Below are 19,276 nucleotides of genomic sequence, written 5' to 3'. Positions count from 1 at the left end.
CTGTGTTTCTGCCTCTAGAAGCATGAAGCCTGTGATGGTTGATGTGATGTTTTCCTTGGTTTTTGTACAAAACTTATACAGCACAGGAAGTGTGATGTCAGGAGAATATGAGCTCTGGCTGCAAGAATTTGCAGCTCTCAAAGAGTGCTGGCCCTGCACAGCATGTGCACAGGAAATCTCTGGACAGGCATCTGACTGGGACTCCCCCCAGCTGACTTGTTTGCTTTAACTTTTTTTCTCCTGGCTTTGGACTGACTCTGGAATTCTCTTCATATCAGATCAAGTTTTCACAGAATAGGAAATATTTTGTGGAAAGTCCCTCATAACTGCATTGCTTTTCAGGAGGAATTTTTCTCTCCATACAAAACTTATGCTGGTCCTTTGACTCTTTCCTTTCCTTTTCCTTTTCCTTTTTCCTTTTTCCTTTCCTCCATGTTTCTCTTTACTGACACAGGCCCACACATACACATCATGTAAAAAAGAAAAATTACCGTTGCAGTGTCTGTGCCTGTATTACTACAGCATCTTTGATACCAAAGTGCTTCTCAAAATACTTGTACAGAAAAGAAACAGGGATTTTCTAAATGCAGTATTTTTTGATAGTTCAAAAATAGGCTTCTATGTTTAGAAAGAATATTGAATTTTGTCTTCTATAGCTTTGTGATTTGTTGTTATGACAGACTTAATCAATCTGATGAGTCCATGCTCAGTGTTCTGGCAAATATAATCAGCCCTGGAGTGTTTTCTTATTCCCCAAAGGCACATTGTTTCTGTGTTTATTTTATTCTGATGTTTTATCTGGAAAATATATTTCTTTTTCTTGAAGTGTACTGTTCTGAGACATACATTGAAAGCCATGTGTTTAATTTAGTGAATATGAAATGATCTTTTTATTTAGGAAGTCAAAGGAGGTTATTGAACCAAAAGTCTAGTAAGGTAATGGGCACAGAAGTAACAGAGAAAAGATTGATCTTTTAAGAATCACAGGGCAGATTTAAAGACAGTTTGTAGTAATAAAAAAAAATACTGTTAGAGACTCCAAGACAAGTCCTATGCTTCATTTCTAAAAAATTATCTACAAAATGTATACTTGTATTAAAGCAAGACCAAGATCTACTTTCCACAATTCATTTCTTGCTTCTGAATCTTCATTTTGTGTTCTTTAATGTCACTTGTCTGCCAGATTATTCTAGGGCCTTTGAAGTGCAGAAAGATGGTCTATTTTCAGGCTTTACTCCCATGCATAGTTCCAGCATGCACTGCAAATCTTTAGGGGTGGGATTTGTCTCCTAAAAATATGGAGCTTGTAATGGAGTACTATAAAATAATGAATAAAATAGACAGCAGAGATATTCAAGACTAAAAAAAGTAAAAAATGTATCTTTTATGTGATGTTGAGACTACTAAAGAGGATATCATTTAACAAGGAAGCTTTTTTTTTTTTAAATTGTCAGTACCTGCCTCTGTGAAGGTAAGTGCATGGAGAAGCAGAGCTGACCATTTCTTTTCCTCAGCAAGTGCAGAACAGAGCCTGTAGTACAGAGTGGGGTGTACCTTTCCTATTGCAGGAAAGGCAAGAAAAAGCAACCGCTGCTTCATACCAATAACTTTAGTACGTTGCTACACCGTGCTCATTTCTTGGGTGTTATGCACAAGGGGTCTTTATTAATCAGATCAGTTGCAGAAATGACATGGAACGTGTGGAGTATTGAAATAAGGTATTCTACATAACACATGAATACTTTGTGTGTCAAGGTAATTTAGACTCAGAGCTCTGTTTAAATGTTGTAACACTGCACACTTAATAACAGTCTAATGCTAGGCAGAACATAATTACTTGCTCTCTAAAGCACAATTTGTAATAAGCAATGTTGTCCTTACAACTCTGATGACTGAGATCATCTCTGAATTTTCAGTTGAAATGCCACACCCAAGGTCAGCCATTATCTCTATGTATTCTTACTATCATAGTCTGACAGGAATTGTCTTTAATATCCATATATAGAGCATTCATGTCCGTGACAGCTCTTTAATGCCAGGTAAGACTTTTGGTATTCTCTTTACTAGGCAGTAAAAGTAGTTAGCCTTAGCAGAAGGCTCTTAATAAGTGAACTAACATCAGTTAAGGTTAAAATAAAATGGTAGCATATTTTAAGTAATGTGAATTAATTTAAGTTTATAGTTCTAACAAACCTTACATCTTTACAAACTAAAAAAGTTCTTGAATTCTGGTAATCATGCAGCAATATAAAATATCATCCTTTTGACATACTGTTCCATAGAAATCCTAGTCAGAATGCTGAAATAGACAGCCGAGCCTGTTAAACTCACTCAGGGGAGACTATGATGATAGTATGACTTTTAATCAGTGGAAAAATGCAAACTAAATATTTGTTTAAATTGCATCTGATACCAAGGTATTGTTGGACAGGTGTCTTCCTCTGCTATTTCCATGGTAGGTGTTTTTTTGTTTTTTTTTTTTGTTTGATTGCAGTTGGATGTTAATAAACATTTAATTTAATTTCTAGTTTGGGCTGTTTTTCATGAAATCTCTCAAGATCAGCAGTGTGTTTTTTCTGTGTCCATTACAATTCTCAAGTCCCAACAGTCAAAACCCTGAAAGCAACTCACAGTTTCCTCTGGTTTTAGCTGAATTTCACTACCTGAGCCTCAGATAACCAAGCAGCAAATTTCCCTGGGTGTCACTCCAGTACTGAAATTTACCCATGTCAGTATTATACAAGTTCATTATATTCTTGGTGACTTTCTCACTTTGCATTTCAACAGTTAAAGACAAGACTTCATGTCCTTTGAGCTGCAGCCTTCAGAGACATGACAGATTAACGAAGTTCTTTAGGTGGCTCTCTAATTTCAGGGTGAGTTGCATGACGTTGACAGCGTAAATTAAAACTACAGTTCTGAGCTTCTTCATATTTTTTTCTAGCACACATTTCCATAAGCTACTTGTATCATATGAAAGAATAATAATTTCTCGCGCCTTTTTTTTTTTCTCAAGATTTAACTCAGCAATTGCATCAGCCTCCCTTCTGCACCTCACAATAATGTAACCATGAAGATTTGTCAGCACATGTAAGTGGGTTTTCTTATACTATCCTGTGATGTGTCTGGTGACTGTAGTCAGAGACAGCATTTTTTCTGGATAAAATGGATTTAATCCAATAAAGGTAGACTGAGATCTGGTTTTGACCAAGTCATTCCACCTCCAATAGCTTGGCTTCCCCAGGAATATGATGAACTTAATATACTGGTCTCCTTTTAATGTGATGCCAGATTTATAGAGGTGAAGTGTTGCTAAATAATGTTTTATCAAGTCCTGCATCCCTGGATCTTGGATTAAGGTGAAGGTATTTGCTTGGTGTTCATTTGTTCTTCCTGAAATATAAATCTGCTTTGCATTTATTTTTAGAAGATGGCATAGATTTTGAGGTTCAAGGAAATGCTACCTGCACTTAATAGCAGCTGCCTCACTTTGTTGACCCTTTACAGCCTTAAGATGTCTTAGCTACAGCAGAGTTTCTAGCATGACTCATCCTGGATTTGAAGCTTCCAAGAATATACATCAGGAGAGCAGAATTGGAAAGTAAGCAGGTTTTCCCACTTCTGACTCTATTTCTGGCTGAGGTTGAATACCCCATGTGTCTTAGATTCTACATCTCTTAAGCTGAGGACTCTTCTAAGAAGTTCTTGCACCTGAGAAAAACAGGATGAAGACTGAAGAGCCTGCAGAGCTGATCTCCAGCTGAGAGGCATCCAGTGGATGGGTACCAGTTGGGTTTGAGAATGCATGCACTGGCTGCTCTACGTGTTTTGCTTTAGCTGTTGGGCTTTTACAGGTGGAGGTACAGCCTTCTGTTTTAGTCCTAAAGCTGACATTTTTTATCTGTGGTCAAAACAAAAGAGTAATATTTTCTGCTATGGAAAAGTGCCTTTCTAGTAAACTAAAAATACAGCATAAATATTTTTAAAGTATTTTGATAATACAAATGTGGGTGAAGGAAAACATTTAAAAATATGTCAGATGAAATCTATGTGGTTGGCAAAATTTGAAGTTTTTCTATTATTGAATGATTGCCGTGAGGAGTTCTACTCTTTTCCTTTAAATTGTCAAAGATAAACAACGTCCACAGATGACATTTGTTAAAATTGTACTTGTAGCATAGACACTATGAAAAAAATACTGTTATTACAAAAGCAAATAATTCAATAGTAAATTTAAATGAAGAAGAAATGGGATTTCTCCTCCTTCAAATAACCTGATTTTAATATTAATGAAACCTTGACAAAAAAAAAAAAATCTCCTGGGAGGGCAAAAGCTGAGAAAAACTACTGAGTATTAATGAAAAGAACCACTTTAAAGTGGCCAAAAGAGCCTAAGGTGATGGCACTGACAACTTTGCTTCTTCTGAGCTTTATTCTGGTCACTCACAGATGCACTTGCTGTATATCTGTACCTTGGACAAGTCATGTAAGAATTGATACAGTGTGCACATGCTGTAGGCAGTCCAAACCTGACACACATGGTTTAGTGTGTTAAAATCTGGGGGTTAGCTGATCTTTTCAAGAGGTCACTTGCCCAAGGACAGCACGTATTTATTTTCACCTCAGTCTAACTGAGAAATGCAGCTTGTCTCCTCCCATGTTTCTCTCATCCTCTGTGGCTTTTAGTGGAGCCCAGTTAGGTCCCTTTTTCTGATGTAAGTCCCTATGCTGTATGAAGCAGCCTGCAGATGTTGACTGGTAGGGAGTCTGAGAAACAGACTCCTTTCACAAACAGACTGACCTTCACCTGGCTGAAGACTGTTATATCAAATTTCGTTTAGATGCCTCTACTCGAGCAAATTGTTGTTGATGTTAGGTGTGCCAGGATGATTGCGCTCATCGTTGATTCTCTTCGCGTATTTCAGCTTGCATTGTCTTATATGTGCAATGAAAATAATCCTTTCTTCTTACTGTGAGGGTTTAGGTGAATTTCTCCAATACCTATTTCATCTTTGAGGGACATGTTGATGTAACAAAGAATACACACAATATCAGCAGCCTGGAGAGCAGAATGGGACTTCAGATCTTTGTCTTTGTTCTGGTGCTTTCTCAGGCTACATACAGTGTCCAGAGTTCTCTGCCTTTAAAAATATCTCAGATTAGCATCCAAGAGTATTAATACCTGTACACTTTGATAAGGTAATGTTTGCAAATATATACATATTTGTATCTATTTATAATGTACTCAGTATATCATATTTGAGTTGATTCTTACTCAAGAAGGGGTATGTGCACAAGAGTATTTCCAAAGAATTTTTTAATTACTATTGTCCTTTGCAGACCCTAATTCCTTACTCCATGCAGTAGCATTCCCCACCATCACCCAAAAGTACTAACTTCATTCATATATACAAAGTTCACTGACGCCTTGTTTTTCTAGTTCTTAAAGACACTTCAGCCACTACTGATGTGGTTTAGTTCATATGACAGCCTCTCAGCACTGTTGACCACTAACTGAGAGAACGCTGATTATGAAGTATTAGGCTCCATGTGTTTTCAAAATTCTTCCCATTGTTTACTGATGATGCAAAGGAAGCATTCGGTGCCAGTTCTGTGACCAGTGCAGGAAAGCAATACAAGCAGAAGAGCAAATGCTGTGATATATAGAAGCTGAACAAGCCTCAACTGGATAAGAAGAGTAAGAAATACAGGCTATAGCTGGCCAGGAATCGTTTTTTAATGTCAAGAATACAGCGAATTGTGCATACCTGAGGAGAAACCAAGAATGACACAGTCCTCCGTCCACTTGTTCGGCACATGCAATTAGAAGACAGGATACAGATCACAGAAATTAGATACTGATCATATAAGAATTTCAGGTGAAAATAAAAGTCATAAAATTGAATAGGCAAAGGCAAGGATTCTCTTCTGAGTGTAAACTTTGTAAACAGAACTAAGCAAAAGACTGATATACTCAGATTTCTCCACTGAGAAATGTAACTGCATCTGGCAGCATTTCAAATTTTCTTCTCCCACTACTCTCAGAGCATAATGATGTTGTTATTACAAATGAGAAATACCCAACATGCCTTCTTGGGGCTTCAACTGAATATTTGCAATGAGGAAAAAAATATATCTTTATTCACACTGGATTCAGTCTCAAATATATTAAAATCACTAGAAATGTACAGCTATTGAGGTCTCTACTATCTTAAATTTATGCTCTAAATTATTTTCTTTAATGATTTTTATCATTTTATGGACTCTCTTTTCCCACTTAGGAAACACTTCAGGTCCTCTTGACTAATTATAGCATTAAAACAACCATTAGAAAGAGTTTCAAAGAAGCAGCTGACCCTTAAATGATTTCCAAAGTTAGTTTATACCTACTGTCTAGTCTTGTCTCTAGACAATTTATTTTGTGTACAAGACAAAGAATTGCTTGAGAACACGGGGTCTGTAAGAGAATTGTATTGAAAAACCACATAGACTTAAAAACTAAACTGTCATACCATGGTAAGAAATAACAGAAGACTGAAACAAAAAATTGTCCCACTGATGTTTCAAAATGTCTTTTACATGAGGACTTCTACCAAAGCACTTGGTGATACCTTTGTTAGATGAAAGATACAGGCCTAGATGGATTCTGGCCATAGTTCCTGCAGACACAATCAGTTCTTTTACAGTTTGGTGTATTCCTCTTTATTAGCCACAAAAATAGGCATTTTCTAAACAACTTTTCAAAAGTGGAGAAATTAGTATTAAACCAGTCTTGATCTGCTTGTAACTTTTTCAGTTTTCAAAATTCTATGTAATATAAACTCCAGAAGAAACACTGTTAGCTGTACTTTTACTACGTAAAAGTCTTCATTATAATTGTGATCTATGAAGTTTTGATGCATTGTGAAATGGTTTCATAAAGTTCCAACCTCCCACACAGGGATGAAATTGGCAGATGATTCTGTATTAGGGGTGTGTGTGTACATATATATATATCTGTGTGAATAAGAGTATGCAAATGTATGTAGATATTCATGTTCTAGAAACAGTTACAATTTTCATTTTCAACTCTGTGTGGGAGGCAGCTTCCTTCCATGGAAAGGAACAACACACATTGACCAGAGAGAAGAACTCCATGATTAGTACTCAGTAGGAAATGCCGAGTCCAGACTGCTGCCTGTACGGTGTCTGACAGGACAATGGGGGCTTAGCAGCCTGCAGAGCCCATCTGCCTTGAGAGGACAAAGCTTCCTCTTGCTGTTAAGCAAGCCTGTGAGTTGTCCTGCATCTACATGGGGCAGCAGGAAAGCAGGGTCATCTGCACACTCTGCAGCTGCTTTGGTTTGCCCAGCTTGTAGCCACGGAAATTAGGGAAAAGAGCTGAAAGTACTGGGAGTGAGGTGATAGGAAAGGATGAATTTGTGACTGGATGTAGCCTAGAGGGTGTGTGAGAGAGGCAAGCTACACGCTGGGTCACACTGTCCATGCCTTACTGTCCACAGGAACCTCAGCTGACTGCCTTCCCACAGAACTTATTCTTCCTGTGTGCCATCAGGGAAGCAGTGCAGTGTGTTCTACTGCTCATGGACTAAGGGAAAGGCCCTGCATGCCAGTCAGTGTCAACAAATTACCAAGGCATCAGTAGTCAGTCCCCAGTATGCTGAACCCTTCCAGAATCTACAGTAAATCCAGGTCTCTTGTCCTTGAGTTTAGAAAAGCAGCATATTCATGCTAAAACTGCTTCTGATGAGGAAACTTTCTTGGAGACAGCCTAACTTTTAAAAAACAAAACTAAAAATGTGCAAGACACAGGCTTAAGGAAATGTTTCTTGTGTGTCCAGAACAGTACAACATCCAGACCACTCCTGAAGTTTTAGAAATATGTTTCTGGCTGCTGAAGTACTGCAGACAGAAAGGGTTCTGCAGACTACAAAGTGAAATTTGGGCTGCTATTCCCAAATTAGGCTGGATGAAAATTTCCTACAGATGAGGCAGCTCAAAATGTTAGAGATTTCTTGCCAAATTTCTGATCCCCGCCTTAAAATTTCTCTCCCAGCAATCACAAGATGCTGAAACAAGCTCCTTAATACATTAGTTTTCTCCTAAAGGCCAGAAGGAATTGTTCTTTCCTTTGCTCATTGATAACAAACGAAGACCATGTTTCCCAGTGCCACCATGGTCTAAACTAATGCCAACACCATCATAAAACCTTCCCCCTTCATCAGTCCTGTTTCAACACAACCTGAAAGGACATAACCATTTTTTTGTTATTGTAAACGGAAAGAAAAAACACTCTCACTTCTGTGACAGGAAAAAAGTCTTGGAATAATGTCAAAGCAGAGATGGAAAGAGGTAAGAACTGAAACTTCTACTATGGTATGAAATAAACCAGTAAGTTTTCCATTTTCTGCTGATGACCAGACATGAAATGTATGCACCAACACTGCAGCTCAGGAACATTCTTCTTAGCGAGGGACAAATATTTGCCTACCTCCACAAGATGCCAATTCAAGGGTTCAAAACATTTTGGGTTTAAGGAGTTACATGAGGGACCTGCTGATGGACATGCTGAGGGGCTTCCTTGGTCAGCTGGGGTTTCCTGAAACACAGGAATCCCAGCCAGACCAACATTGCAGGACTTGCTGCAACAAGGAAAAGGCTATAATAAAAGATCAGATGTTGCAGTGACCTTGACCTACAAGAATGGAAGGAAAGACTCCAGAAACATAGACCAGGGTCCAGGTTAAGCACAAGGCTTGGTGCAGTTCATGTGGAGAAGCCTACTCCTGTCTCTCCTCCCCTCCATAACACAGCACACTACTGGCCACCTCATTATCCAGCCACCCTTATTTATATAATATGGCAAAATGAAAATGGAAAATGTTTATTCTTTCCTCACATACCTGAGCTGTTTTGCTTTCTGGCTTCTTTGAAGCACCACAGTAGCGGCACAGATCCTGCACTGAGCATTCTGTTTTTCCCCTCACACAGGGTTTGTGGAGCCCAGCAAGCCTCTGTGATACACCCAGTATTATTCAGTTCTCTACAAAGAATTTTATAGGAAGGACCATCTGGTGGTCAGCTGCCCGAACGCACATTAGCTGCCTCCTGCACCTCTTCAGTGTCGTTCAGCTTCTCCCTGGCAGCTGCTCTCCCATCAGAGGTCTTCCTGAGCGAGGGGATGAGAGGATGCAGCACATCTCCTGAAACAGTAGCAGGTACAGACACGTTTTTGAGATTTCTGTTAAGGAGGAATAAATCCCAGTTTATCTTCAGAATGGTGATGACAATAGGACCAGAAGGGCTCTCTGAGCCCTTTTACTCAAATCTCTCTGCCACTTCAGAGAGGTTTTGATGCCTGCAGTCATTCACAAGTGAGCCTACAATGTACCTACCAGTCAGATGTGTACCACTTTAGCATGGTATTTCTCTGTGCAAATTAAGACTTGAAACTACAAAAGCTCATTTTGGAACTGTCCTGACATACCAAAATGTCCTGACTGGACAGACTGGACCACAGCTATATGCTCTGAAAAAAGCTAAATAATGTAACCAGACAGCTAAGTGACCTTCACTGAGGAGATGAGTTTGGGTTTATGTTTAAAACTTACAGGGAGACTGATGCAGCTTCTTAGAGGCATCCCTTTCTCCCTCTTTGCATCTTTGACTTCCCACAAAAGCTAGATTTTGACAGAATAATGAACTTAAATTTGAGAGTCAAATGCAACTGGAGAAGCTCCAGTCATCTTTCTTGACTGTAGATAAGATCTTCACATACAAAAATCCCCTGTATTATCAAAACACTTCCTTCAAAGAAAGGAAGTAGAAGGAGAAACACCTGCAATTTTTGATTAATGTTACGATGTGCCCTGTTACTACTACAGAGAAAATAAGGGTACAACCTATCAAAAAACCACTTCAAGGACAGCAAAAAGTAAAAATGAAAGTAAGTAATATGCAATTTAATATTAAGCAAGCTGTAGCTGTTATTATCAGGCTGAAAGAAAAGCAGGGAGAATGAAACAATATGCCTGTCAGAGCAAACAGCTACTGCAGTCCTGTCTCAAGGAAATCATCTGGGAAAAAAATCTGTCTAAAGATCACACATACATACTGCAGAACTTGTAAGTGAAAGCCCTAGGGTAAAATGTAAACTAAAAGCAGGATACTCCCTGAGCTAAGCAACACTTGCTTGTCTTTTAAGACATTGTGGAATTTTCCCCAGCTTTCAAATGGTAGCTGAAAACACATCATTCTTTGTTCTTTAGCCTCTCACAAGGAAGTCACACAGACTAAAGGTTTGCTGAGCAAATATATGACTTTTTCCTAGTCTGCCAGTTTTATTTTGATGTTAGCTCCCTCTCAGCAGCATGTCAGATAAGACTGCTTAGTTGTTAGGTTGATGCACTTCACCCTTATTAAGGAAAAAATCCCAACTAATTTGTAGGTTTGAGATACTTGTTGTCACCTGAGTATAAGTTTATCCAGTGTTACCCTCTTGGCTGTATCATGCTGTAGGCATTTCCTTGGGAAGTTGGATAGGCAGAAGGAATTTCAAGAGCTAGCTTTAGCCTTTTTCCTCTCATTTTAAGACAATGTAACTCCGTTTTACAAGGTGTCTAAGAGCTGGCCCTGGACATCCCCTTCTCTGCCACCAGTGTTTGGGAAGGGTGCAGGCAGCAAAAGCACTGCAGGTCCTGTTGCCTCACTGCAGCCCTGCCCCTCTGAAGAAGTGAGTAGTTCACATGTTCAGTACACCCTGGCTTCCCTTGTTAGGACCACGGTGCTGACACCTAATACATCTCGCTTAGGACAGCTGTTTAGACAGCCTTTAAAGTCAGTGGAGAGGATGCCCTTAAAACCATCATTCCCCATTTACCATCTGTAATGAAAAACTCTCCCCATACTGAGACTAGACTACCTTTTAGAGGCACCTCCCTGCACTGCAACTAGGAGGGAAGCACAGAAGGCGATGTAAGTCACTGAAATTTAAAACATCAGTTAGGAGAGGTTAAGTTATATTTCAGTATCTGGCTTCTAGAACTAACCCGACCACCTTTGCATAACTCACCTGTCTTTTGTCAGGGGCTAACACTTGAGAATTACAGCTGTGTTTTGATGGGCCATGTACGTCAGCTTTAATATAAATTTATGTATTAAGTAAGGACCTTAAAGAGCTTCTTTGAACACTCTCACCCTAAAAAAGGCAACATTAAAATATGTGACTTTTTTTAAAGGCACAAGGCCGTAGATGACTGAGAGATTTAATGCCTGGAGAATGCATGTCAAAGACTTTCTTGCTGTAAGCTTTAATTTGCACTTCTAATGTTACTTGAGGGGAAAAAAAAATCCATTCTCACTGCAGAAAAATTCAGTGAGATGCTGAATATTCCTGAAGAAAATATGTATGGTCAAAGTCATACAGCAACTTGGTTTCCAAAGGATGCGAGGCCAATATCTACACTGCCCCCACACTTCAAAGGTCAGTAAATCCAACATATTCTGAAAAGGTGTCAAGGAGAGACATCAAGAGAATTAAGCTCTTGAAAGCTCTGTGGAAATCAGTGGCTGGGAAAGAGGTCCAAAGAATTCCTCTCAGGGGGAAGAGATGGGCATAAAGATGCCTCATCTCTGGCCTAGTGGAGATAATGTCAATCAACACAGGAACATGGAGAAAGATGCTTAATCTGCAGGGGGTGTAAGACATTCACAGGAAACAGGACTTTGTTAGTTCCACCCCTCAGAGCACTCATTTTAAATAGAGCTCTTTTCTCAGGATTTGCCATTTTGTAGCTAAGATTCAATTTCTGCTGGGACACCCTTTCTGCACCAAAAGTGTTTGAGAAGATTAGGTATGACTACCCCTAAACAAGCAGCAGTTTTGGAGCTGGAAGAGGGAGCACGGCCATACCCACATTAGAATGCAGCCTGCACATCTCAGCTGGTCTGATACGAAACACTGACCACCAGAAAAGTAAAGTTATTTTATATTGCATTTTATAAAAACAAGAAAGTGACCACAAATGTGCATGATTTTGATCTCCATCAGCACATGGAAACACATTTCAAACCATTTCCTTATGCTCTGATATACCTGATACTGCGTATTGACTCATGAACAATTACAAAAAACAAAGAACTTCCAAAACTGCTTGTTTTATACATTAATACAGTTTTCCTCCTTTTCCTGACATTTCAGAACAAGATGGTGTGGTGCTTTTTCAATTCGAATACCAAAATAAGGGTAATAAAAAGGCACGTAATTCATCTGTCACTACAGACCACTGGAATTTGTCATCATTTATTGCAGCCAACTGAAAAAATAGTAAAGATTTGTAACAACATTCTATGGTGCTTTACAAACATATGCTATCATCACAGGTAATTTCACTGTATGCAATTTCTATTACATATCCTGTGTTTCAACTTAATAGAATTAACACTGAAATACATACTTTCCAAACAAGGCAATATAAAGCATATATTTTCTTTAACTGTAAATTGAAACTTCAGGACTGCAAGAATTTGCTTACACACACAGAACAATTTTTCCTTGTCTTCAAGAAAGTTAACAGAAAACGTTAGTATACAACCCCTGCTGCTCTACACTGTTTATGCTAATAAAGAGTTCAAAAAAATATTCAATCAGTATTTATTATAAAACCGTATCTATGGCTGATCTAATAGTAATACCCCAAGCTGTTTTCTCACCCTAATGCTAAATTCCAGTGAATTGTTAATAGCAATTATCTGGGAAGAGCAGGAAAACAGCTCTGAAAAAGTGCTGACTGCAGGTTCTGCAAGAAAACAAAGAGAAATGATCGTTTGTACCCTACAATACCATTGTATCATTTGTTACATTCTATCCCTGATCACTTTGACAGGTACCACAAGAGATTTTGCAGCACCAAAGGATTTTGTGCTAATCTGTTACTGGAGCCCAGGGCTCCTCTTTTTTTGTAAATGCCAGATTGCCAGACAATGTAAGAGGGCCCCCTGGCATTCACTCTGGCTCTTACATATTATTTTGCTTATATGTTCAGTTTCCTATGTCTTATTGACACATTCCAATAAACAAGTTAAGCAAATACTTGGTTACTGCCACCGACCTGGGAGGTGGTAAAAAAGGCCTGAAGCTGCTCAAGACAGAAGTGGTATCCTCTATCTCCCATGCACCAATTCCTTTTCAGCTATTTATAACATGGGTTAACAACAGGCTTTTTATTTTAGGAAAAATTTCTTCAACGAAAGGGCTGTCAAGCTTAAAACAGACTGCCCAGGGAAGTGGTTGAGTCACCATCCCTGGAGGAATTTAAAAGATGCATAGATGTGGCACTCAGTGGCAGATTTAGTGGCAGACTTGGTAGTGCTTGTTTAATGGTTGGACTTGATGATCTTAGAGGTCTATTTCAATTTAAATTATTCTGTGATTCTGTTTTTGAAGGAAAGCAAAATCCCTGCCTTTATGAGACACTCTGTCTTACTGGTACAGATGCTAGTGCTCTCAGAATTATCTTCCACATCCAGGTACTTCATGGATACTGGCATGGAGTGCCTAGGACCTGCCTGACCTCTGACAGGAAGGACTGCCTGCCTGTGGCTCTGACAGCAGCAGTCACCACCCGCATGAAAGGTGACAAGCAGGGGCCTGGACAGTACTTGGGTCAGCCCTTAATCACAAAGCTAAAGGAGACCGAAGATAAGAGACCTAAATGTAAAGAAAATGATGGGAAAGTGAGAGCAGTTCTTCATACGCTAAATCAAAACAGCATAATTCTGCATGCAGGGAGGAAGGCACCTGCAGTTGATGCTGAGGAAAGCAATTGGATTTGAAAATCAGGAATGCCAAGAAGTAAATGCCAAGAAGAACAGCTTCATTCATGAAGCGTGTGCTGGGAAGGGTAAAACCTGGTATGAGAAGATAATGAAGTAATGCAACAATCCATGGAAAAGATTTAGAATTGAAAAATACTAAAATACTGCAGTATTTTACCACCTCTTCATGAATTAAGATGTTAAGCCTATTAATAATGATGCAGAAAAGGCAGAAGCTTCCAATTAAAATTTCCACTTCCTGTTTGAAAAGGCTGTGTACTGTGTGAGAAAGTATTTTCCAACACACCAGCAATTGAAAAGGCAAGGCAAAACATTATTAGAAATAATTAACAAACAGGATATATTAAAGACAGCTGACCCAGCTTATCTTTAGGTAACTGAAAATGCCAATAGATTTTGGAAAGATCTTTCACTCTACAGAAGGGAAACTAGAATGAATTGGATATAAATACAAACCAATTTTCCAATATTCAAGCCATACTGTAGAATTTAAAGGTTCAAAATGTAATTACCACTAATTAACACCTTTTATGAGAAATATGCTTTTGTTAATATAATTTTGCTTGTCAGTGAGGTATTTGGTTGATAAAGCTATAACTGAACAGGTTTGGTATTTTTGCAGGGAATCATCACATTGAGACAAACTTCCAAACTCACAACTAGAGCAAGACAGTGTGTATGTCTCTAATATACACACTGGATACACAAACTATCAGATTTCAACAAGCAGCTCCCCCACTGGCTGCCAGTCAAGTGAGTTTCAGGGGAGGCTGCTCTTGTTTAATGCTCTTGTTAAACCACACAAAGGCAAAGCTGGGCAAAGCTGACACAGAGCCAGAGTAATGCAAAACCCATACCTTTCTCTGTGACTAGAGAAGACCCATTTGTTCAGACTATCAAAAAGAACTTGCACAGAAATAGAGCACACGTTCACACATTTCAATAATGACAACATTCTCATTAGTAAGTACTTACACGAGTGATAGATTTGCACTCTACTACTACTCTACTACAGTACTTATGACTAGGAAAATTCTTGAATGAAGAACTGAGCTCAGTCTGGCTGAAATATATTTAGTTTGATGCCAGGTAACTTAAAGACTTGCAATATTAGATCACCTGACGGAATCTGTCCCCTTTGATCATAAGATTTCAGACAGTAATGCTGTATTTTTCCCAAGCAGTATGCTAAAGTATGTGCAAAAGGGCACCTCCACTTACAAAAGCAAAGCTGATGCAAATAGCATGAAGAAGACAGGTGATAAAGAACGGTGTTCTAGAATTGCAAATAGAGCACCTCTACACTACTTGCAATCAAGAGCTGACCCTCTCCAAAACCTAGTCTCCATTTCCATTGTGCTACTTACAGTCATCAATCAGAGACAAGACTGTCCCTACAAACAGGAAAAAACACCCAACCCAATGCAATGGGGACAGAAGGAAGGTTTTTGAGTAAAGGGACTTTTACCATGAAACCACTGCATGAAGTCAGTGACCTACTGATCTCCTCAGAGTTGGTTCTACTTTTGATGACTGATGTCCAAGTTCATGAAATGCAAAGTTCTTTCAACACTTTTACACCACCACATAAATCTTTACATTCATATAGAAATACAAGCTCTTATACATCTCAATAAGCCCCTGAATACCAATTTCACACCACTATACTTGCACTTATACTTGCACAATGTAAATAGTATTAAAGATCATGCAGACATTGAGCCACTAACAGCTCCATAATCTGAGCTGCAGCATTGTGTTTAATTACATTGCATTATTCAGAAACTTCATCACATGACAGAATGTGGTGGCATGACAGAAACAATAAGCACGACAAATCCAGGTGAGATTTTTTCTGTACATTATATTTTTCATCAACTAGAAATATTTTATTAGCAATACAGATATTTAAATATTAAAAATCTATACAACGTCCTTTTCTCTCCCAGTCTCCAAAACGTGTAGGTTCAGGGCCTCTAGGTCCACCCCTCTCTTTTGTAGTAGGATTTATTCCATCAGGGAATTCTAAAATAACAGGGAAAGTTCATTAAAATTTCTATAATGTTGACAAATATAAAGATGCTATAATTTATGATGTTTTCCTTTTAGTTTCATTTTCAAAGACAAATAAATTATTTTTTGTTTTGAATGGCAACCTTGAGTTAAACATTTCTCAAAGTCCTATAAAATTATTTTCTGTTGTATGATCATATTCAGTCATGCAAATAAAGTAGCAACTGAATGTCCAGGAGCATAAAAAGACCACAGGTTCTCAAGTCAGAACTTGCATCATTCAGGTACTCTGTACTTATGTTCACTAAATCTAAAACCCCAGGTCACTTGCTGTTTAAGTCTCTCTAATTTTAAGCACTCTGTTTCAATTTCAGCTTGAATTTTAGTCAAGATTCTGTTAGTCTTGTATTTAAAACATCCAGGTTGGATAGCTGACTCATCCAACCTAACCATGAACACTTCCAGGAATGGTGCATCCACAGGTTCATTGGGTAGCCTGTTCTAATGCTTCACCACCCTTGGAGTAAAGAGTTTCTTCCTAATATCTAATCCAAACCTGCCTTCTTTTAGCTTAGAACTACTGCTCCCTGTCCTATCACTATCTGCTTGTATGAAAACTCCTTCTCTACATTTTATAAATGCCCTTTAGACATCAGAAGGCCACAACTGGATCTTCCCAAAGCCTTCTCTTCTTCAGGCTGAACAACCCCAGCTCTCTTAGCCTGTCCTGGTAGAAGAGATGCTCTAGCCCTATGATCATCTTTGTGTCCCTTTTCTGCACTCATTCAAACAGGTCCATGCCATTCTTGCGCTGAGGACTCCACAGCTGGATGCAGCACTCCAGGTAGAGTCACATGAGAGCAGAGGAGGAGAATCACCTCTCTTGACTTGCTGGCCATGCTGCTTTTGATGGAGTCCAGGATTTGGTTTTCTGGGCTGTAATCACACACTGCTGGATCATGTCCAGCTTTTCATCCAACCCCCTACTCTGCTACAAAAGAGAAGCACACTGCCAGCTCACGCTACTTTCTCAAACACCACAGAGCTTTCTGTATGCCAGCCAACATTCTTACACTACTCAGTGCACCTTTACCCATGGCCATCTCCAAAGAATAGTTAACTCAGACCATCAAGCCACGAAGTACTTGTGCCACAGCACCACCCTAAGCTGAGTCTCATCCTGCACTAGACTGTGGGGCTCCCAGAAATTCACAGTACCCCACATGCCCCTTTCCATGCTGATTTTCCAGAGCTTCCCATATATACACCTAACTTGGGACTCCCTCAGTCATATCCCTAACTCAGCCCTGGGGAGCAACACAGGTGCAGGGTTGAAAATGAGAAAAGACAACAACAGAAATTCTGGACAGCAGACAAAAAGAAAAGTCATGGAAGAAACTCATGCAACTACAGGCTATACAGGATGGCATACCAGGATGCCTGTTTCATAACTGATAGAGACCAGGAAAAGAAACTTCAGTATCTGAGCACCTCTGGCAGTACAAGGGGTGCAAATGCACCTGATATTATTTTGTACATGTCATCATCCCAATATCAAAGCACTATTGACGTGCTGACAGTGCATGCAGATGCTCCAAAGATTTCTCCACAATAGCTACAGAGCAGTGGGAATTCTAAATCCAGCTTCAACTCATAGTTTTTTCCTAATAATACAACAGGCAGTTTGCAAACTCTTGATGGTATTACATGTAAAAAACACAGGTGCAACTAAAGAGACCTTAAGTCTTGCTCCAAACTTGGAATACCTAAGCAAATAACAAAAGATATTGCTTTTGCATGTTTTAAATGAAGCAGTGATGGCGTTGATTTTCCTGGGGATAAAAAGATGAGAACTAAGCAGCTGCTTACACAGTAACTCCAACTGTGAGTTAGCTCTCAAGTGAGCCACAATCTGAAATTGTGTGGAGATTCTATAATGCAAGAATACAACAATACAATGATAAACTTGTGGATAAATTAATGAAAGAAGGAGAAGCAGAAGCAGTTCTTTGCCATGATGCAGCTCTCCCAATGGCTGTGGTGGCCTCAGGGTAATACACTCTGGAGTTGGAAACATTATTTTAGCTCTGCTGCACATAAAGCACCATTTTGCCCTGTATGAAAAGAGGGGACTTCTGTGGAAGAGTATCTGAGGATTCTGGATATGAAATTAAGGATTCTAAGGTGGAAGAAGAAGAACAGTTTCTTAAATGAATGTAAGGAATAATTTGTCTTTATGCTACTATCATTCAACTCTGGTGGCCTTATGGAATAATGGGCACATCCTGATGGACTGAACTATGCATGGCACTGGCTTGCCTGGATGTTGAATATGGAGTCTCTGACAGATGTAACAGCTATGCTACTTTTTAATTTTCTGGAGGTGAGTGGCAATGCTCTTGTGAGACAGTATCACATCCAGTTCTGGAAAATAACTTTTCCAAGTTTATCCAAGACTACATCCAAAGAATTGGATGTAGTCTTGGATAGTCATCAGCACTGTACAGAAGGGCAGGATAATGTGTTTGAATGATTTAACAACGTACTGTCTACAGACTAAGGAAATTCTGCTTCCAATGGGCACTCTGCTGCCTTTCTTTTGTAGACAATAGATCAGTCTGTATTTCTTTTCCCCAGGATGTTAGTGCTTTCAGACCTGGCTTCCTGTTTCCATGGTAAGGCAGAATATATTCTGTATATAGAAGAGAGAGAAGAAAATATTGCATCAACTTGTTAATACTTAATTCATGAAGATGTTGGCCAGAAGAAACTTGCGTTTCATTTGCTGCAAGTAGTTGAAAGTTATTCTTTGCGTTGCCTCTTTGAAAGTTCTTGTATAATAAATATTTGTTTTAAAACAAAACAAAACAAAAGCCTAAGCCCCACCCAGAGTACTGTGTAGAATTCTTAACACAAAAAAGAGGTGAACCTGCTGGAACAAGTCTAGAGAAGGCCACTAAGACAATCACAGGACTGGTGCACCTCTCCTATTAAGACAGACTGAGAGAATTGGGGTTCTTCAGTCTGCACAAAAGTCTGTGAAGACTTTTTAGAAGCCTTCCAGTACCTGAAGAGGGCTTGTAAAAAAGCTGGAGAGGGACTTTTAACAAGGGCATGTAGTGACAGGACAAGGGGGAATGGCTTAAAAATAAAAGAGGGTAGGTTTAGATTAGCTGTTAGGAAGAAACTCTTTACTGTGAGGATAGTGAGACACAAGATGTTCAGAGAGGCTGTGGATGCCCCATTCCTGGAAAAGTTCAAGGCCAGGCTGCAATGGTCTTTGAACAGCCTGTTCTAGTGGAAGGTAACCCTGTCCATGGCAGGAATGTTGGAACTTGATGATCCTGAAGGGTCTTTCCAACCCAAACCATTCTATGATTCTATGATTTTTTAGTCATTTTGTCGTCAGGATATTTATAGTAATCTA

General features: G+C 39.2%; 1 protein-coding gene across 1 annotated transcript in view; it reads right to left on the bottom strand.

Annotated features, from left to right (window-relative positions):
* Positions 1 to 19,276, bottom strand: part of SDHAF4 (succinate dehydrogenase complex assembly factor 4) — a 28,432-nt gene that overhangs the window by 5,648 nt on the left and 3,508 nt on the right. Inside the window, exons 3-5 of the mRNA XM_058833859.1 lie at positions 9,097 to 9,203; positions 8,904 to 9,014; positions 5,769 to 5,805 (exon numbers count right to left, since the gene is read on the bottom strand). Coding sequence (XP_058689842.1) covers positions 5,769 to 5,805; positions 8,904 to 9,014; positions 9,097 to 9,203 — 255 coding nt within the window. The remainder of the gene's footprint in view (positions 1 to 5,768; positions 5,806 to 8,903; positions 9,015 to 9,096; positions 9,204 to 19,276) is intronic.

This window comes from Poecile atricapillus, chromosome 3 (assembly GCF_030490865.1).
Source record: "Poecile atricapillus isolate bPoeAtr1 chromosome 3, bPoeAtr1.hap1, whole genome shotgun sequence".
NCBI classification, from domain to species: Eukaryota; Metazoa; Chordata; class Aves; order Passeriformes; family Paridae; genus Poecile; species Poecile atricapillus.
Note: the sequence above shows the minus strand (reverse complement) of the source record. Positions and strands in the feature narration are given on the sequence as shown.